The sequence below is a fragment of the Charadrius vociferus genome, unplaced genomic scaffold, assembly GCF_000708025.1.
Source record: "Charadrius vociferus isolate BGI_N301 unplaced genomic scaffold, ASM70802v2 scaffold59, whole genome shotgun sequence".
NCBI lineage: Eukaryota > Metazoa > Chordata > Aves > Charadriiformes > Charadriidae > Charadrius > Charadrius vociferus.
Genome location: NW_009661371.1, coordinates 86,607 through 109,053, shown reverse-complemented (window position 1 = coordinate 109,053; position 22,447 = coordinate 86,607). Strand labels below are relative to the sequence as shown.

At 41.5% G+C, this 22,447-nt stretch overlaps 1 protein-coding gene across 1 annotated transcript in view; it reads right to left on the bottom strand.

The window, feature by feature from the left end:
* Positions 1 to 22,447, bottom strand: part of FAM13A (family with sequence similarity 13, member A) — a 133,279-nt gene that overhangs the window by 109,917 nt on the left and 915 nt on the right. Inside the window, exons 2-4 of the mRNA XM_009893746.1 lie at positions 19,107 to 19,296; positions 15,031 to 15,240; positions 5,336 to 5,516 (exon numbers count right to left, since the gene is read on the bottom strand). Of these exons, the coding sequence (XP_009892048.1) occupies positions 5,336 to 5,516; positions 15,031 to 15,240; positions 19,107 to 19,296 (581 nt within the window). The remainder of the gene's footprint in view (positions 1 to 5,335; positions 5,517 to 15,030; positions 15,241 to 19,106; positions 19,297 to 22,447) is intronic.

The following is a 22,447-nucleotide window of genomic DNA, read 5'->3' as shown; positions in this document are numbered from 1 at the left end:
GGAGAAGAAAACAAACGTATATCACTGAAAGGCTCGGCAATATAGCCCCCTATGCACTTCTCAAAAAGGAAGCAAGCACTCATGGTTATTTAATATGATTATGGATGAGAACACTTATGGCCTTCCTATATTGTGCTTGATGCTTTAGACTGGCATCATAGGCTGTAGCATACTGAATTCTTACAAAAAACAACTCCTTTACCCTGCTGGCAAATGCAGTATTTAAAATCTATACAAACCCTGTAAGAAAGGTTATCTTGCATGCTCCAATTTGCAATAACAAATGTTAGAACAACAATTTTTAGTACTCAATTTGACCCTGATCCTGGACTTACAATTGGTTTTAAGACTGATGAAGGATTGGGACTGCACTGCCTGAAAACAAAGTCCATTCACATAATGTTTCAAAGGCCAACATTACTCACTGGAGAGTTCTATTTTAGCCCCTCTGCTTTCACTTCAGCTTCATATACCAAATCTGCCTAGGCTCCCAAACTGCTAGAAACCAAGGCAAGACATTCATGCGTAAGTTTAGATCAGATTTTAACTATTACAAATTCAGCAACACACTGGAAATCTTTTTGAATCTCTGAAATACCTACAGCTACCCTACAGAGAATCTACATCTTCTTCATACCTAAAGACAATCTATCTTTTCATACCTAATGCTTTCTTGTACAACCCTTCAGGTAACTTCTGTTACGTAGTCATTATACAGAAATAACTGCATCTAACTAGCATTTCAACTGGATACCTGCATTTGCCAGCCACTTTTAGGGGCATGGAGCAATCCCTCACGACAAGCTTAATCCCTGTAGGAATACAGTCAGGTTAGTAAGGGCTTGAACGATGGAGGCCACACACCCATATCATACTTTGAGACAGAGCTGCAAAAAAGTGTGCGAATGGATCCTCTGCTTACTCTGTACATGGTAGACCTCACATCTCTAACCATTCCAACCAAAGGACAGGATGAATACAGCAGCCCCTCTGACACCCAGCTCCAAGAGAGCAGAGAGGAGGACAGAAAACCCAGTTGGTCCTCTCCTCCTTCTTCAGCATAAGCTGTGAGAGCAGAGCGGAAACACGCAGCAGGCCATAACTAAGGCTACAGCTCTACAGTACCTGAAATTCAGGTCAATGGACAATAACTTCCTCCACAAGTAACCACGCAAGTGTTAATACTCCACACAGAACACTCAGTGACAGAAAAGACAACTATTTATGTTCTTATACCTTCATGCTCATTGGTCCCCAAGGGCTGTATTTCTCTGTGTACTTGACCTTTGGTTTCCACCACAATAAATCAGAACAATCCAAATTGGAAGAAAACAGTGCTCTAAATCTTAAACCATCACATTTTCCTTTTTTGAGCTGTTTGACCTTGCCCTTTGCATTTTCCTACCTCTTACATCACACTTCATTACAAAGAATGCAAATAGTCGTTTTCTCCCCTCTTCTACTAATCAGAAATACAGAAAGCACAAGATAACCTTTCACTAGAAAAGCACCAGTGCAGTTTGTCAAACAGCAAGTAAAGAAGCAAGGGAAGTAGTGGATAAGATAAAAGTCATAAGGGTTGAAAGTTTAGGAGATGACATAACTTACTGAGAACATGATGTAGAAAAATAGAATAAGATGAAGAGAATTAAAATTAAGTCTAAATGTCTGGAAAGTGGCCCAACATTGAGATTTATTCAATTGTTAAACAGCTTCAGTTATAGAGTAGGAGATAATATGTTCAAATATCTAAAACATCACTAAAAATACCTTGTAGAAGGTATAATCAGATCAGCTTTATTTTCTTTGACACTGTGCATCAACTACATAGACTCTGACACTGATTTTAGACATGAGTCTGAATTTCTGACAGAAAAATCTCAGATCTTCCTGCCTCAGCAGTGTAATTGCTGACAGGCTGGACACTAAGCCTTCTTTTCTCGTTCCAGAGAAACACCCATGAGCTGCTCTGAACAAACAATTCCAAAAGAGAGGAGTGTTTGCTTCAACTACCTGCTGATATTTAATTTCTGCAGCTAGTCTCTCTAGGGGCTGCCTGTCGCCAGTAGTAAGACAGCCCTTGTCAAGCAGGCTTCAGGCAGCCTTCCTCCAGAGCTCTGAATTGCATCCTGAGGATCTCTCTGGCTGCTTGGCCAACCAGCTGGCTAAGCCAAATGCCTCAAGTTCACTGCTGTGAGTTCTTTCCTCCTGTAAGAGTCGATCAGAAGACCGGTATTGTCTCAACATTGTCATCAGCAACTAGGCCCCAAAACCTGGACTAACGTCTTGACATGAGTTTGCAGTGGTTCGCTGAGCTGGCTGTTATCAGATGTGGAAACCCTGAAGAAAGGACTGAGGTATGAACAGTGTCGTCACCATGGTACAAAGGTATGAATGGTGTCGTTATTGTGGTACGAAAGTATGAACAGTGTCGTTACCTGGTACAAGTCTATTTTACTGGAGCAGCAAAGCAAAGAAAACCACCTAACTGCTGTCAAAGAAGATGGATCGCACTGACTGTGCCAACACTGATGAAGAAATCTCAAACATCAGTTGAACTTTCCTCATTATAATGTCATTATAATATAAAATCACACCTCCTGGTAAGAAGTTACCCGCCTCCAAAGCTGACCATGCCTCAGACGCTCCTCTCTGGGCACGCATGGAAGCCTTACTCCAGACAGGCGGAGTTTGGCACATTTCCACAGGACAGAGGTGGAGTGGAGGTGGGTCCAAGGAGGAGCAAGGTGTGCTACCTAGCATAAAAGATGGTTCCTCAGTAACTGAACTTTGAAGATCTTCCCCACCAAAAGACCATGACGGTTGAAGAAGCAGCAGCAGAATGCCTTCTGGATTCGGGACCATAAGGACGCCTGTGGACCCGTGGTTTTCCCTCCTTTTTAACCTCATCTTTCCTATTATTCTTCCTTTCTATCGCATGCCTATGCTTTATGGGCAGAACCATTAAAGTAATTGTGTGTTGAAAGCATAACTCCCTGGGCTTGATGCCATTTCTTTTTGCACTTCGGGATCACAGCTGAAATGAACCATCATGGTCCACCAAGGAGTGGACCGTGACACCTCTTCCTATCAAACCTTTGTTGATGCAGATGGTCACAGTTCCAGCAATTTAAAACTGCATCCATTAACACAGGAGAAAGTATTTGAACTGTTGCTTACAAACTTTGTGTCTGGACCACAATCCTGAAGCTACCTTGAAAAGACCAAGACCTGATGAAACACACAGCTGAGTTATCTGATGGTGAAACTTGGTTTAAATAAAAATCTACATCCATAATCCCAACATATTTGGGTCTTCTAAAAAACGCATTAGCCATTTTTAAGTGTTAAGCCTTGCTTTCACTGCCTCTTTCACTACATGAGCATTTATTTCAACGTGTGTCACAAATGCAGGGCTGGCTGCATTTGTACGCAGCCACAAGAGCCCTTGTGTTTTCACCTTCACTGAACTCTGCCTTTCTCAGTATTCTGCAATGGAATGATACAATTTACAATTATGCCCCATTTGCACGCAGGCCCTACACCTTAAAAAATTATTACATCTTTTCTATGCCATCTTAGGAGCAGAGATCAGTTGAGGCAACAACTATGCAGCTTTTAAGAAGTATGCTTTGGTTTAATCTTAGGAATGCCAATTGCAATTCCAAAATGCAACTCTCCATTCTACACCAATAACTATGCAAAGCTAATTTTTAAACTTTCCTGAATGAAGTGATGAGTAAACTAAAAATTATTCTAATAGCTGCTTGGGACTTTGAGTCATAGAGATTTAGCCATTGGACTAAATTGAAAATTTATTTCATTTGTTCTTAACTCTACTAATACATTTACACAGAAATCCCCAAACTGCCCATAGAAATGTAATCTTTAAAAACTGTTTTGCTTTTCCTCATCGGAAATTTGCTGTATTGTGCTTCCACTAACTCTCGTATTCATGTGCTCCTGCACACACTACTGTCTTCTGAATTTTCTTTCCTTTGGAGAGGAAGACAATTGTTTTCAAAATACGCTTTATCCTTTTGTACTAACACAGCAAATGCTTGAATCCTGACATATTCACCTTCATCATTCATGAGCAACATCTTAAGACAAGGCAGCAGTGTAGTCACAAGGACAAGCTTTAGTTTAAATGTCTCATCTCCACGTGCCCTCTCCCTAATCAACGGAAAAAGATATTTCCCTTAAAAAAAGAGCAGGCAGCATCTCGCCTAGGTATATGGAACTGGCTCAATAGATTAGAAGGAACCTAAGTCATGTTTTCTCTGTTTAAAGAAGTCTACCTCTTTCCACTGGCTACAGAGGAAGCCTAGGGAGATAGCCTCATTAGGCAATTAATCTAATCTAAATCTCATTAGGCTTAGTATTATTAGTATTATTATCAGTATTATTCCGGAGCAAAATTTTAAAAGGATCAATACAAATCCGACATTTGTAGCAAGAAACTCACTTGTCTCTTTTTGCTGATATCACACATCTTTCAAGACTGATGACTGAACTAAACTCCCTACATGTCTCCTGTGTCTCAGATCTTGGATGCCAACCAGTGGGTGTATTATAGACAAGACTGGGGTGAAGATGCAGCAACTCAACAAAAACATTCTTACTCAAGTGTGTTCTCACACCTGGAAATAACTCTTCTGGCTACTGCTGCAAGCTCCACTAGAATGTACAACATGTTGTCTTTACCACCAGCGCTAAGAAACTGGGCCCAATGAAATAAACTTGCAGAACTAGTGAGTCCAGTAACAAGACTTAAGAGACCAGTGGAACCCCCTAACCTCCAGACCAGTTTCTAAATATACCGGAAGGATAAAGAGCCCAGAATCATCAGCATCTTAAGGACAGACACCAGATCACAAGGTAAATTGGCAGAAGGTATGCCGTATCCATGTCTAGAAATTATACAGCACCTGGGTGCTGCACAGGAGTCCTTCTCCCCCATGTACACTTTCTCAAAGCCTTCTGCAGAGAAACATCCATATTATCTAATGGCAAAGGAAGAAAGCCGTATGAGCACAAGTTTCCTTGCACTTCCACAGTTTGAAGGCCTTTCATTATTATACTCCTGCTCTGCTGTCAACACAGCAATAGAAAACTGACCAACTGTTCGGGAAAACAGTGAGAGGAGATGGGAGAGTAAATCAAATCCCGTTCAGCTCAAACAATAGCTTTAGCAGTAAAATTTATCACAAAGCCCTAGTCATTGCCTCTGTTTGATCACTCTAACAAATTAGGGTCCTGAGCTACATTTCTGGCCATCTGCTCCATTACACTCTCCGTCAACACACGAAGAAAAGTGAAAACCCCAACTTACTGAAAGCAGTTTGGTCCAAATACAGTGGCAAGATTGCAAAGGTTCATCCTGTTCTCTACATGATGTTCAGCAACCTTTACCAGGAACTGGCACAGATACTTCAGCAGGCAGTAATGAGCATCAGGCAGTTCTTTAAGGAGTTCTTTCAAGTTACTTTCCTTCTGCATGTCGTTTCTAGTGTCTAGGAAAAACAAGAGAAGAAAAAAAACATACGTACATGGTTTTCTACATTGCTGCCAATTTACTTACGTGGGTGAGCAAGCAACAGTATCTACAATTTAGTCCTATTTCTCTTCAGAGACACAGAATCCTCCAAACCCCTCAATTTTCTTCAGGGAATCTGCAGCTTTCTCCTCAGGCTCACCTTCGCCACCACTGGCACTGTTTCATGCACACCTTTATGTTGTAACCGTTTTCCTGAGCAGAATCAGCAGTGGCCACAGCTAACAACATTGGAACATGTTTACTCCCACTCAGTCCATAGCCATACCTGCTTTAACTCTAGCTCTACCAGATCTCCTGCTTCCATGCTTCTTCTGGATATTATCTCTGCTTCCCAAACCCCATCTCATACTCTGTTTTAGTTTCCTCTCATGAAAACCTTCAAAAAGAGGAAAGCAAGAACAATAAAACAAAGAGTCTCCTGAAACACAGGTGTTGTTAGAATAACAGTACTGTTTCTGTGGGCACATTTTATGAAAAGCTCATTTTTGTATCTTTTTTCAGAGTGACAACTGTGTACTAAGTCTTAGGTGAGGAGTCCTGCTTAGGGAAAAAAGGCTGTTCAGGGCAGTGTTACACTCCATAATGAGCCAAAACTTGGCATAATGTTAGAGAATAGCCTTGTTATACTGTACAGTCTTCTAGAATTTCAGTATGGATAAAAGTTTCCCATAATGAACTGAGTAATATCAAAGAATGACTAAGGTAAATTTTCTTTCACGCAGGCTTTTGTCGTTTTGGTTTTTTGGTTTGCTTTTAAGCAAAAATTGCATGAACTTCACAGATGCTGTGTTTATACAGACCCAGGCAGTGAATGCAAGCTTGGCCTCACACACAGCTTCTACTTAATTGTGTTTTGCTTCTGGAATTGAACTCAAAACCTCCAAAATTATTTGCTCCCTTCCTCCACGCCCAAAACACTTTCCAAAAAGTAATTTGTACCCACCAAAATCTTGGGTTTACATATTGATAAAAGCAAAATTTTGAAAACAATTCAGTATTTCCTTCCCTTTATGCCAAAACAGGATGCCTTAACACTTGGAAATATTCATTTCTACTCCCCATCAAAATGAAATTTCACTGAAACTCTCCCATACACAGAGTTCTTCAGTTTTTGTGCAACAGCATTTTCAGACAGAAGACCTCAGGCCCTAAAGGTTTTCCTCACCAGTCTAACCATAAGCAGTGTCCATTAACATGAGGGCAGCTGTGCATTTACAGTACTTTCCTTCTTTCTCGGCCTTATAGGTTGATGGTGTTAATGTTGTAAGACTGTTGTTGGGTAACTGATTTTTCCTTAGAGATGCACACAAAACAGTTATAGGGGTTGGAAGGATGTCTTTATTCTACAAAGCCAAAGTCAGCTCACACTAAATGCTAACCCTCTGTGCTCTCTGTAACAGATTGCCTGGTCCCAAAGTAGCTGCTGGCTTACCATGGGAATACAGACATCCTCCCCATGCTTAGGGTAACGAGGTATTTTTTCATTCAGCGGATGATACGATCCTTAGCAAGGAGATTCACCCAGCCATTCAGTCAAAACCTAGCCTTGCTCAGTCTTCGAGACTCATTTTTAGTCAAGAAGATGTAATAAAACAGGCTGCACCTGAAATAGTTCAGCAACTAGTTGCTGCCTCTGCTGTATGCCCTGCTATCAGCATGCAGAGAAGACTGGCAGGAAAACATCCGATGCCTTTTGTTGTAGGAACAAAGAACATTTTACATTTGCCTAACATTTCAGGGAGGCAAAAGGGAGGTGCTTTGAACACAGCGTAAGATATGTACAAATGCTTCAGAAGTTTATTCTTCACTTTTACTTTTCATTTCCTAGAAATTTTCTGGGGCTGGATTGCTCAGTATCGCATGGGTAGAGTGCTTGAAAAGTGGTTAGCTGTGTAAATCAGCAGTCTGTATAATGTGTTTATACAGACCCAGGCAGTGAACGCAAGCTTGGCCTCACACACACACAAATGTTTTCAAAATTTTGCTTTTATCAATATGTAAACCCAAGATTTTGGTGGGTACAAATTACTTTTTGGAAAGTGTTTTGGGCGTGGAGGAAGGGAGCAAATAATTTTGGAGGTTTTGAGTTCAATTCCAGAAGCAAAACGCAATTAAGTAGAAGCTGTATAAAAATATCTGAAAGTGAGTCCTGAGAACTCAACCATTAAGTTGCAATATGATTTCTGTTCTACAACCAGACATTTTTGTGGCTAATAAATGAGATTTATCCCACATGTAGTTTGGGAAACAAACAAGTTTTGTAGGTACATACTTGCCACTTCATACAGTTGAACTTGTGGCATTTCATCTGCTTCCAAGCTTAAGTTTCCTGCCTTATATGACATGCATAATACAGTACCTGGTGAGAGAAGCCTTTTTTGTACGCATGGATAATTCATTTTTATACGCATGGAGAATTCATTTTATGTATCCGTTTTGGTACCACAGACTTAATATGAATTCTTTCATGACAGCAGGCCAAAGTTTAAAATGCCAGTCAAATTACAGGACCAAACATTTCAACCAACTGATTGATTATATCCTTTTCTTCCATAGCTAAGAAATTAACTCCTTCAGAAAAGCCAAATATCAAATATGCATGAAGCATGAGCAAAAAATGTATTTGCTTATTTATCATTAGTACTTCTCTCGAAATTTTTTAGAGCTATACAGAATAAAAACAATTATGACTTTGCTACTATGAATCAGTTTGGTAACAATAAGAAATCTGATTCATTATTTTTATTTCTACTGCAGAATTTCAGGATGTTTCTGAAGCCTGTATTAAATGGAATAACAATACGGAATTTAATTGGATTTGTATTTGCACTGATGAAAGCAGACTGGACAGTCTCTGCCTTAATTACTAATTATCTTTTCATGAAGCTTAAGGAAAAACAAAACACAACTAATTTCCACATAGCCAGATCATTAAAATTCACCTCCTAACATAGTTCTCTTCAGATAACAAAATAACTAGCACATACTATTTTCCACTACAAATTGCTTGCAGTTATGATAAGGAAAGCCAAAGCCATCTCAGAAAAAAACCACACCTCTTCCACCACCATCACTCCACCACCTAATTAGGGAATGCCCTTGAGAACTAATTGCCTCTCTGCGCCTCCCAGTGGGGCTTTAGATTGACAGGTACTTTTCCATTTACTGAAGGATTCTCCATCCCTTCCAAACTAGAAAGATGCTAATAACTGCCACAAAACATTCCGAACACAGGTTTGCACTCTGACAACAAACAAACCTATTGGCCTCATGGCATCAGTTGTATTTGGTGGGCAGGATGTCCCTGTTCATTAACCATGATATATTATGTAGTGTGGATCAACATTAGAGATGCTTATCGCTGGGCACAGCCAAACCTTTGTTCATTTTTGTACTTTCAAGAACAGAGACAGATATCAGATCGTAAGATCTTGAGAAATTACCCTAATTAAAGGACACAGAGACACTGAAAACACGAGGCAGCAAACCTCATTTACTGAGCCATGAAATTCCTTGTCATTGTGAAACGGGAGAAAGAAAATACAGCTTTCCTCTCTCTCCTCCTTTTCCAGTGAAAAACCAAGGGAAGGAACTCAAGCCTTTCTCCCAATACAATCAGAAAGTCAAAACTAATTTGTTAATTCTCCTGCTGCTGACACATTTCATGGATTTCACCTTTATTTTTAAAAATTACTATTACAATTCATGGTGAATTTGGAAACTGACATGTGTACACAGTATTCCACGCACTGTACATTTTCCAGGACAAGTGTACCTCTGCTATCCATGACCATATTGCTTCAAATAAAACAGCTTTTCAACTTATTATAGAGCAAAACCAGTCTTGAGTCATGACAACCAATTGCTTGGAGTATTCCTCCTCCTTTTGCCCACCTGCTACACATTTTTTCAGTTTGCTTCAAAGTCAGTCACTAAGGCTTACTCAGCTGGTACTGACTATCAGAGAAATGCTAGAGCGCCAGAGCTGTTTATGCGACCATGCAGACAAACATCAAGTGTACCAAAGCCCTGAGCTTATGTACATGCCTAATTTTGTGAATGACAAGCCTACCAAGTACAGCCTTTCTTATTCAGTCATATTAAAGAGGGTGACATGAATCTAAGCAGATGCTTTAGTCTCTGCAGCATCCTGAGACAAGACACATGAGCTTGTCAATAGTGGAAACAGCAGAGTGCCAGATTTTCAAAGGCAATTCAGGAACCTAAATTCAAGTCGTATTTCCAGATATGCCCACCTACCAACACACTCATGATTTTCAAGCACAGCACATAAAGCTCTTTTGAAAATTTGCCCAATACACCAGACAGAAGGAGAAAGGAGTAAAAGAAGAATGAAGGCTACGGGAAAGGTGCTCTCAAGGCAGAGTCAAAAGCATTCACTTTTTTATTTTGGGAGCCTGCCAGAAGCCATGTGAAGCAGATGGCACCCCAGCAGAGGTCGGCAAGAGAAGCCTAGCTAGATAAGCAGCCAAGAGGGGCTTGAAATCAGGGATGAGATGGTGGCTTCTGGGCTGAGGAAGGGAACAAAACCAGCAGCCTCAGGCCACGTCTAGGCTCAGCAGCCAGAGGACACAGAACACAGCGTGGAAGAGGGCCAAGGAAGACAGCAAGGGCAGTGTGGCACCTCAAAGCTGAACTAGGGACTCACTACTAAGGGACAAGTCAAGGAGACAATTCAAAAGGAGAGGCAGTCTCTCTAAAAATGTTAATTAACTAGAAACAGGAGCCTCAACACCGTAGGAGGCACAGATGCATTTCAAGGGTGTTTTCAGTCTCATTTAATTTCAGTATACACCCACAGATCACAACAAGAGGGGCATGTTTTCCAATGGTTCATCCTATTTCTGAACATATTGAGTTTCTTTGACACGCTACAGACACGATCTAATTCCCCAATCCATCCCTCTTCATGCTACTCCTTCCCCCTGCAGAGCACGCTGCCTGAACATCACTGAAGGTACAGATGCCTGCAGACAGGTGTGTGTAATTGCTTTGCTCATGTCTCAAGTGGTCTGACCCCAAACAACTCCAGCCTGGAAGCACTGAAACCGTACCAATGTGGAGCCTTCCCCTAGCTAATTATCTCTGCTGTGAGGCGAGGAAGAGATTCTAGGACTTAGTGTCATGCTACCACGTCTGCATAGCTTTTAGCTGCCTTGCATACTACCAGATTGGAGAGCAGACATAAAAGCTTGCATCTGTTTGTAGCTATCAACGTGCCCTAGGAAGTTAATTTTCGGCACACAGGCAACAGGTTGTACATTGCAGTACCACTGCACCCACCAGGCTGTTGGAGGAATCAAAGCATTTCTTTCCACCTCCACATCTACAAGAAGTGGGACTTCAGCCTCTCTCTGCCAAGAAGCAGTTTGTTTCAGACACGATCCTGCCACAGAGAAAAAAAAATAATAATCCTGCCTTGTTGCCATCAGTAGCAGAAATGCTGGAAGTCCTCATCATAAGAAGGTTGTCATCACAATCCAACTTGAGACCCCTTGCTCTGCATCATTATGGCACTTCGCAGCACTATATTTATGCTTCATTCCTACGTATTGGGAGCAGAGCACTCTCGCTTCTTTTGCGGCTCTGCCGAGTGTCATCATCTGCATAAGAAATCCAGTTCCAAGAGTTTTTACTGCATAACAAACATGTGGAAAAGAGAAGTCATTTCTCTAGTTTGAAACTAGTCTCGATAACAGCAAAATGACAATAAAAGCCAAAGGAAAAGGTTAAAATCACGTCACAAGAGCCTGGAGAACCACAGACATCTAGTGAATCTGATTTGCTGCACTGCTGCAGTTACCATGGTTAAAAGGTCAGTTCTCTTCTATTCACTTTCACACTCATTTATTCATTTCCACAGTCACTGTTCAGGTTGAAATGTGACCTCTAGAATCCCCCAACACAACCTATATTTTTGGTTCTACTTGTTCATATAACTCAAACAGCTCCTGGTTACTAAGAGTTCCCAAAAGTGACCTGTTGATCCAGGCAGGAGCTACCTGTGAGGGAGTTTCCTTCTGCCACCTCCCATCCCTCTCCCAGAAACCAGCAGGGCTGCTCATGGGCACCAGACAAAACCTTGCCAGCCATGGCAGGCTGTGAGCAGGAGGAGGTATGTGAGATGGCTGCTGCCCACTGAAAAACATAAATTCTCCAGGATGGAGCAGTATCAAGAAGCCAGAGTGATCAAATAGCGTTTAACTTAATTAGACTGAGTACCAAACAAAGAAAAGGGCACACATTTCATTGTACCCCTGCTGGAGGAGGGAATGCAACAACAAGGACAAAAAAGAAATTCACATAAGGGAAAAGCTTTCTGTATGCTATAAAGGAAAAGTACAATAGCAACCTGTCTTGCTGAAAGCAAGCGACCCGTGAAAGGGGGTAAGAACTGTGCATACAGTTCCTCATATGTACAAATTTTTTAAGAGTCAGTGATCATGATATAAAAGATAAGGAATTAAAAGCCAAAAGGAATAAACAAGCTCAAGCAGGGATTGCTGCATGGGAGCTACTGATTTCTGCCAGCTGACATTTCTGAAAGAAACTTTCACTGCTCTGTAAGCACGGCCCATTCTGTACGGGCAGTCACAGCTCTGCTCTGCAGTGAAGCCTCAGTCACAGAAGAGATCGTGATGAACATTTTTTACTCCAGGACTCCCTGCAAGGAGCAGCCTTCATATTTGTCAGGCGCTCTGAGGAGACCAGCCAACACAAAGATCACTATCAGTATGTCCTTGGCCTGCACTTGTTACACACATCTCTGATCAACATCATTTACAGAGGGAGGCTTTTCTCAGCTCCCACTGCTACTGCCCTTCTCCAAGGGCAGAGAAAGAACGTCCGGATACACCAAATGGCCTTTAGGATACGCTACGTGATGTTTTCTGGAACTGAATAGTCTTGGCATTACGCTGAATATTTATATAAACAGCAATGACTCAGGATTTGGGGACAGTGTGCAGAGCTCCGTTTCACGCGACATTGCACAGGCTGCAGACAGCATGCCAAACCAGCTGCGTGGACTTCCTGAACTACCAATGGGTCAGGTTCCCGCTTTTTCATAAAGGGCAGATTATTTACTCTTTGGTTTGGTAACAAAGACTATACCCGGAATTAAAATGGGTTACAGCCACAAGTAAAATTTGTAATTTTCGGTCCAGCTATTATTAACTACAGTAATCACTCCCTAACAATTTTTACAGGTACTAAAGTAATTTTGTGTTATTCTCAGGCCAAGATCTCAGCTGACTTAAAAAAGTGCTGATACCAATCCCTGAAAATATTCCAAAGGAACTCAAACATAATCCCAAAAAAACATTTCCCATGCAAAGCTTCAACAGAAGGGAATACAGAGGTTGTAACAGAGCTTGTAATTGCCTTCACTGTAGACATGCAGCGAAGTGGCTCCAGATTCAAAGTTATTTTTTAATAACCTGTTGGCTCAGAAAGAGCTTGACCTACTTTCTTCATAGTTTACAGAAAGAACACCCATGCACGCACCCCTCTTGGTACCATTTTGCAACAACTACCCTTGTACATACTTTGATAAGTGAATAGATAACTCCTCTAATCCTGCATAGGTGGTTGATCATTTAACTGTAAACAAAGGCCCATCTACCACTTAAACTAATCTGAACCCAATGAAAGTCATCAGTGCCTTTCATAGTAACTCATACATGCTATATTTTCTGGGGCATGAAAAAACCCTCAGTTTTCTCCAAACTTTACAAAAGCCTCCCCCTGCCATAACAGCCAATCTGGCATTTTTCAAATAAGATTTTTTTTTCTCCTAGTCAAAATTATAATGGGACTATAACTGGAGCTTATTTTGCAATACAGGCAAACTTCGCGATGAAGACACATCACAGACAGACTGACTCTTGCAGAAAAAGCTTGGTGGGTAAATCTGCTAAGTAAGGATAACTAGCTCATTTCCATAGAAAGTACTGGGAGGATTTTGCATTTCCTGTGGGAAGCAAGAATGAAACTTTCCACAAACAGCACTGTTCACGAAGTACATCAGTAGTACCTGGTGCAATACACCAGTATGACGTTTGTGGGGACAGGGATGTAGAACAGGGAAGGCACGACTTAAACAAATTTTCACTGAAACACTGATTTACGAGAAAGAACATAATTAAATACAGCTCATGAGTCAGACCTGGTAAAAACTAAAAGACCCAAAAGAAAGCACAGCTATGACCAGAAAAAAGGCACTTTCTAAAACAACGGCACCTTCCTACACCCTATACTTCGGCCCTAGAAAGCTTCGCTAAATAAGGAAGGTATTTTACACAGCCCACATGCAACCTGATTAAAGCTGAAATGCCTGCACTCACAGGAAGGCACAGAGCTCTTCTCTAGTGCACCCTCAACAGTCTGTAGAGCCCCAAACAAGAAAGAAAGAAAAGACATGGTTGTGTCCTCCCTCTTCCAGGCAATGACTAAACTTCATCTCCACTGCAGGCAGGAAAAGCAGAAGGGAGACCTCACAACAAGAGTGTGAGAACTTTGCACCGCCTTCCACTGTGCATGCACATCAGAGCACACATTCTTCCTCTGCATCATGCATCACATTTGCCTGCTTTACTGAAAAAAAGCACATCTGTAGTAACATTTACCCACTCACTTTGCAGCTTCTTAGGAAGGCAGCAAGAAGAGGCATCAACTGCCTGCAGCCAGAGAACTGCCAATGACCCACATGGTCAAGGAACAGGGCCAACCAGCACCTATTCCACATAACACCACCACACACTGATACAGATGAATTAGATTAAGAAATCATTTGACAGACAGCTGTGCAAGTTTCTAAAGCAGAAGTGATGTTATTTCTGATGGTTGATCCACCACTTCAAGGGGGGAAAAAAAAAAAAAGAAAGAAAAAAGAAGTCTTCGACATTGTGCACTGTGACGGGGAATAAAACATAGTCTGCTGTTACCTTACAAACTGGCTCATTTTTTGATGGACAAGCACATTACTTAGTGAGAAGTAGAAACTTAGACAATGTATGGTTTGAGCCCAATGGATGTTCAATTTGGTTAGTAGATGAAGTCGTTACAACTTTTTCAGAGTCCATTAGAATGAAATTGCCAGAAATCACCCTAGCAAAACAGAAGCAAATCTGTGTCCTAACAAGACTGTAGCTATTGTCTACAAGCTTGCTCAAAGAAACCAGCTGATTGTTTCAGTTTATATTCAGCAAATATAACTGGATTAGAAAATGAGAAATAGCCCAGACTTTACCAAACACATACGAAAGAATTTTCTGTCTCTTTTAACAGAATAGCACATCTGTGAGCACTCTGGGAGCAGGTGAGAGTTAAAGTCAAAGAAAACGCAGAACAAAGTAGGTAAACTAAGAGAGTATTGGTTATGCTCACTGCATAACCAATTATCCAGAAAGAAAGAGTGTTGAAGGATGGAGATTTTACCTCTCACTTACCCTGGTAAAGCTGAATGAACCTGGGATGTAAGGCAGAGGTGATAATCCCATCTGGTAACTCTCTCAAAAATAATTTCAACAGACTGGCTGCTGAGTACACATCACCATCTTTAACAAGTTCCACCTCTTCTCCACGCTCATACTGCAGACGCAACTGTTCTACCATTTTCATGCTGCCATTTACCCTGAAGAGGCCTTCCTGCGTCATACCTGTAATTATATGTTGCATATGAGATTGATCTGAACTAAGACATCCCAGTGATATGATGAAACAGATATTCTAGTGTGAATAATACACTTGTAACAATACAACGGAGGGCAATTAATACAACAAAGTTTTACAAAAAAATACTATTTCCCTCCTCCAAAATCCCCTCTAGTCAAGTAATTGGATTATGATAATTAGCAAATGCTAGTGACCAGATCTTGAGGCCTGGGATACTCTTTCAGAATCCACAAAACTCAGTGGTACTGCTGTAACCTCACACCTCTACAAAACAGTTCTGTTGTTTCACTTTTGCAAATAGCCCGTTACCTTCAGTGGGACTCTGCCAAATTCACATATGTGACTACTTCCAGCTTCACGTTGTAGGGTAACAGCTTCTTACCTGTGACCATCATGAAGCAAACACATCTGAATGCATGCTGATTGCAGCAGTAGCTCCATAATGAGCACTGCAAATTTACTATAGCAGAAAAGCTCAGTGAGCAAATGTGTATTTCAGACAACATGAAGCTCAAAGTATTACACAGTGAAATAGAAGAGGTAACGATCACTTCAGGCCAGATACCCTACACCCAGTGAGGGACAAGCAGAAAGAAGGAGGTTTCAATGGAGGAGCCAGATGAATCATACTGTATCAAACACCACTTTCTAGGCATATGCTAAGGTTCAGAACCTTCAGTAAAACAAGTGCCTTAAGCTGAACTCAATAATTTAATTTTTCTCTAAACCACTTTCACCTCAAAAATTCTGCCTTTTCTAATACTGTGTGTATAGACGTGCTTATTCTTCTTCAGAAGCATAACACCCAAAGGATCAAAATATGTATGGTTTTCATCAGTTCAGGGCGAACACCACAAAGCAGCAGTCTGACAGAATGCTTCCAGTCCAAGAAATCAATACTGATGCAGCAGAGTTTGTAGGGAGAAATAACTTCTTTTATTGGACCAGAAGACAAACTGATCTAGTAAGGAAAAAAATAAAAGTACAAGCACACAAGCATTTTACTTGACTAATACATGATACTGCTTGCAGACCCTATATTCCTGTATTCACAACAAAACGCATTCTTATGTGACATGCTGTACTGCCATCTTGGGGGCAGCAGCAAACACCACATCTCAATAATGATTTTCATTTCTGCAGCAATGAGTGAGCAACGGACAGAGTCCCCATGCAGACAGAACTTCCTTTGTTCTTCATCAGTCATTTATGGAAAAAAAGAACAGCTAGAACAGACTGGTAACAATGATCAGATACTACTAAATTCAGCACAGGAAAACTTGGCTTTACTTATAAATTTGAAAATAAGCAACTTAATGCAAACTTAGTTCAAGGATGTAGCTGCCCAATAGTCAGCTCAGCTTTCACAAATGAGTAGTCAGTTCCCCATGAGCTAGAAGACAGACTCTGAAATGGTCTGGTTTTAAAAAGCCCTACAATGTCTATTACAGCATCTTCGCAGAATAGGAGTTGTAAGACAACACTGAACAAACAGTAATCACGATTCATGGAACACTCTGCCCCCAAATAGTTTGAATTCATAGCTCAGCCTCTGTTAAAAATGTCTTCACAGTTAACTTCATTAATTCACAAAACAAACATTAGGGAGGCACAGGAAAGCCATCTCAGGAACTTCCCATGTAAGTAGGCATCTTGAGATCTTGATTGCACTTTTCAGAAAGAGAAAGAATTATATCTTTATTGGGGCTGGACAATCACCTTGGTGTTCAGAAGCCTAGCTCTTGCTGCAGACTAGAAGACTTGGCTTGTTTAGTTCATATTTGGGAAACCGTTGCGTGGGATTCAGATCTTTTTATGGAACACAGAGTACAGCCCACAACTTGCAGTCAAGAGCATTTGTCAGCTTCTGGTTTTGATTAAACCTAAATGATGCAAAAACTTTTTCCATCCTTGCTCTTTCAGTGTTCTAGCAGACCACTTTAAAGCAAGCCAAACTAGATCAAGCAAGATGCTGATGTGTAAAGGTAGGATCAGATTTTAAATTCGCACTGTACCTTAATCCAAGCTAACTTTCAAGCCATATTTGCATCTACCAGCTTCTAAGGGTCTATCAAGATACAGACATGGAATCTAAGGCTCTGCAATTGGATTATCATTACTGAGTAGCTAAAAGAAAAACCTTAGGGCAAAACCAGATGCAGGTCCTTACAAGATGAAATTACCTCCACAAAATCTTTTCCATTGCTGAACAACTGCCAGAGGATCTGTGCACCCATCACAGAATAATTTAGGTTGGAAAACACTTTTAAGATTGAGTCCAACTGTTAACCTAACACTACCAAGTCCACCACTAAACCATGTCCCTAAGCACCATGTCCACATCTTTTAAATACCTCCAGGGATGGTGACTCGGCCACATCCCTGGGCAGCCTATCTCAGTGCTTGTCAACCCTTTTGGTGAAGAAAATTTTCCTAACAGCCAACCTAAACCTCCCCTCACGCAACTCGAGGCTGTTTCTTCCTAACCTATCGATTGTTACTTGGGAGAAGAGACCGACCCCCACTGCACTACAACCTCCTTTCAGGTAGTTGCAGAGAGCTAGAAGGTCTCCCCTCAGCCTCCTTTGCTTCAGACTAAACAACCCCAGTTCCCTAAGTCGCTCCTAGTAAGACTTGTGCTCCAGCCCCCTCACCAGCTTTGTTGCCCTTCTCTGGACATGCTCCAGCACCTCAATGTCTTTCTTGTAGTGAGGGGCCAAAAACTGAACACAGTATTTGAGATGCAGCCTCACTAGTGCCAAGTACAGCGCGATGATCGCTTCCCTAGTCCTGCTGGCCACACTACTTTTGATACAAGCCAGCATGCTGTTGGCCTTCTTGGCCACCTGGGCACACTGCTGGCTCACATCTGGCTGGCTGTCGACCAACACCTCCAGGTCCTTTTCCACCAGGCAGCTTTCCAGGCACTCTTCCCCAAACCTGTAGTGCTGCATGGAGTTGTTGTGACCCAAGTGCAGGACCCAGCACTTGGCCTTGTTGAACCTCATACCATTGGCCTTGGTCCATCAATCCACCCAGTGCAGATCCCTCTCCAGAGCCTTCCTACCCTCAGGCAGATCAACACTCCTGCCCAGCTTGGTGTCATCTGCAAACTCACTGAGGGTGCACTCGATCCCCTCATCCAGGTCATTGATAAAGATATTAAAGAGAACAGGCCCCAGTAGTGAGCCCTGGGGACCACCACGTGCGACCGGCTGCCAACTGGATTTAACTCCATTCACCACAACTCTTTGGGCCCAGCCCTCCAGCCAGTTTTTTACCCAGTGGTAAATGCTGCTCTAGATTTCCACAAAGAGATGTATTTCAACAGCAGCAACTAAAGTCCTATTAAATGAATGCAAAGAGAAACTAAGAACTGGATACCCACTACCCTGAAGGGATTAATAATAACTGGAATCTATCTACAAACCTGTAAGAACATGTATTCCTATTCAGTAATGTAGTCTGATGGGGTGGGTGTGTGCACGTGAATTTCTCTATATAGATATTTATGTCTTCTCACTGTCAGAAAGTTACAAATTTTTTGCAACTAGAAAATGACACAAACCTTCACAAATTAAATACATTCCATTTATGAACTGAACAGATTACTTATGACAGTGTCCTGCTTCATAATGCTGTAGTGTACCTCTACAAACATCCTATTACAAAGTAAGTTCAGCATCAAGGCAGAAAGAAAAAGAAGCAAACCATGTACAGTAATATTCTTTGCATGTGGTTAGTGCCACAACCTTATTCAGCCCCTGTACCACAAAAGAGACAGATCGCTCCCTTTGAAGAGTCTCACATAAAAAGTGCTACTAAGCAAAAGTGACTTCATTGAGCTTACCATGCTGGGTGAGGTACTCAACTATATTCCACACAACTATTGGGATGCCGTTCTTGCTCAGTCCCTGCTGCTGGAGCTCCAGAAGACTCACACCAAACACCTTTGGAGCGGTCGTGTCCCTCTGCTTGTTCAGTGGGAGTGCGGCTATCTTTTTCATGTCCTCCTTCAATCTCACAGCCGATTTGCTTTGCTTAAAGGAGCCAAAGAAAAAAAACATGCGTTAGTCACATTTGCTGCAGAAATAGTTACAACATAAGCACATCTATCAAAACTGGCTTCTACACTCCAGAATAAGGTTTTGGTCTCACTTCCTTTTAATCAATAGGAAAAATCTCTGTGAAGTATTAAAATATAAATGAACAGAGAAAAAACTAGAAGAGTAACTAAGAGGAAAAGAGTCTAAGTAGCCTGTAGCTAAGATAAGGGAGAAAGACACTTTTGTATGGAAGCCTGTTCCAAGTAATTGGGACTCACAGGAGATTGCTTTTGTAACCCATGCAGTTCGCAAGGATTACCAAAGTAACTGGACAAACACGAACACGAAAAATCCCGATAGTCAACGATTAGTTCAGGCTGTCTCTAGGATGCCTGTCACAGTCTGAAAGAGTGCCCTGGGGAAGGTTCACTGCACCCTTCTTCCAGATGCTATTCCCTAGGGATTCATTTTGGCCACTGTCAGGCAAGGTGATAGAATCATAGAATCATTATGGCTGGAAAAGACCTTTCAGATCATCAAGTCCAACCGTTATCTAACTCTACCAGGCCCACTACTAAACCCTGTCCCTGAGCACTGTATCTAGACAGCTTTTACATACATCCAAGGACGGTGATTCAACCACTTCCCTGGGCAGCCTGTTCCAGTCTTTGATAACCCTTTCCGTGTAGAAGTTTTTCCTAATTTCTAACCTAAACCTCCCCTGGTGCAACTTGATGGCATTTCCTCTTGTCCTAGTGGTTGTAACTTGTGAGAAGAGACCTACCTCTCTACAACCTCCTTTCAGGTAGCTGTAGAGCGCGATAATGTCTCCCCTCAGCCTCCTTTTCTTCAGACTAAACAACTCCAAGTTCCTCAGCCACTCCTCATTAAGACTTATTCTCAAGACCCTTCACCAGCTTCATTGGCCTTCTCTGCACACGCTCCAGTACCTCAGTGTCGTCCTTATACTGCGGCGCCTAAAACTGAACACAGTACTCAAGGTGCGGCCTCACCAGTGCTGAGTACAGTGGGACAATCACTTCCCTAGTCCTGCTGGCTACACTATTCCCAGTATAGGCCAAGATGCCATTGGCCTTCTTGGCCACCTGGACACACTGCTGGCTCGTGTTCAGCTGGTTGTTGACCAGCAACCCCAGGTCCTTTTCCTCCAGGAAACCTTCCAGCCACTCCTCCCCAAGCCTGTAGTGTTGCATGGGGTTATTGTGGCCCAAGCGCAGGACTCGGCACGTGGATCCCTATGAAAGATTTTATGTTATGTTTAGTATCTGCTATGTCTGAAATGTAATTACTGAGGTTTTAGGGTTAGAAAAGGAGTATGTAATCTAATCACACATGATAAAGGGAGTGGAAAAAAACCTCCACAATAAACCCTTAATTGCATACATCCCATAGGTTCTTCTGGAGGCACAACATTCTCATAAGTTTCGAGTCGCAGTGACAAAACAAACATGACCACATAGCCAATAAAACCCAATGGAATAACATAATTCATATTAATTCACAGGATCACTAACAGGTCGAAATCTAAACTGGCATACAGTGTTGCAGGTTTGGAAAGAACTCGAGAAGGCAGATCAGCAGCACCACCTACCACAGCTGTGATTTCCATACACACCTAAGCAACCTAAGCATTATTTCACTAATATGGACAAGCACAGTACAACTCAGCAAACCTCACTTAAAAAAAAAAAAACAAACATTTTTGTATTGATGAAGTTTTCTCATGTTTCTGACATCACACTGGAGGAACCAGGGGCAACTGCTTCCATGGACTTCGATCTATTTAAGAAGTCCACCCCTAGCAGGATGCTTAAAAATGAACTTACTCCTACTGTGTGTTACTAAGAATCAGGTAGTGGAAACCTTACACATACAAATATTGTACAGTAACACAAAGAAGTGCTCAGGCTCTTGCCTAGGTCTTGGTGCTTGACTGTGTTATGACAGATTTTAACAAGGTATACATCTTTTATTTTAAATAAACCTTTGAAATATCTTCATTTGTGAGACAATATTTTTACTGCAGTCTGTAAGCAATATGAACATCTGTATCAGTGCTGCTACTAAGCATGAGTCTCCTTCTTTCAAATATAAAATGATCTGGCAGTTCATTTCACTCACTTTCCTGTGGTTTTCCTATTAAACACAGCTATCTGGAGCACATGTGTGTTCCAGGTCCTATGCAATGCTTATATGATCTTTATGAAAGATGTTGCTTGTATAAATGTTGTAAATGTGTTTTAGTATTTGTGAAACAGAATTGCAATATATAAATAAAAGCAGCATTACTGTGACCGCCTTACAAATATTTGCGATAAACAGTACGTGCATCAGTGTTTGAATTAAAATTTGACTGACTTATTAAACTATCAGTTGCTTTTAAAAAGAGATGTTCCCATTCAGGATTAAATGAATAATATGTGATTTTCACTCCAGGAAGACACATGCCAAAGCAAAAATCATGTAGCCTGGGTTAAATTCATAAGACGGCAAAAATCCTTTGAGCAGTTTCTGAGCAGCTGTGATGCTCCGCAGAGCTTTTCCAATTAAGGCCTCCAATTAGCCTCACAATCTTGCTCAGTTAGAGGTTTCCAGCCTCTTTCCATTTCAGCATTCGAAAACCTGAGTCACAGAGCTGGATTTACTTGGGAAAACTCACTATTTACATTTGCAAGAGAACCAAGAGACATCTCCCATGTCCACAGGAAGAGCAGAGGAAATTTTTAAGCTTGTTTCAGGATCTGGAGAGGATGCGCTAACTAGGAACAAAAAATTATGCACAGTTAGCCAAAACACACACTTAACCAAAATCAAAATGAAATCACTCCCTCAAAACAGCAAGTTCAAAGTTACACAATCTCGTAGATGGAAGAAGTGATTTTACACTGGCAAAATTCGTCCAAATATTAATGCGACCGTTACGGATCACCGAGACTGGAAAAAGCAACTTAATCATCTCCGCACGATGCCGCCACGCAGTGCCACCCAGACAACATGCCTGGAGTTGAGAAAAGCTATTTATACGCCACAGGCAGGCACTTTTCCACCTCATCCAACAACCTTAACACAGGCAACCACGCAGCGCCGTTGCTTGCTAGCCTAAAAAAGGAGCAAGAGAAAAAAA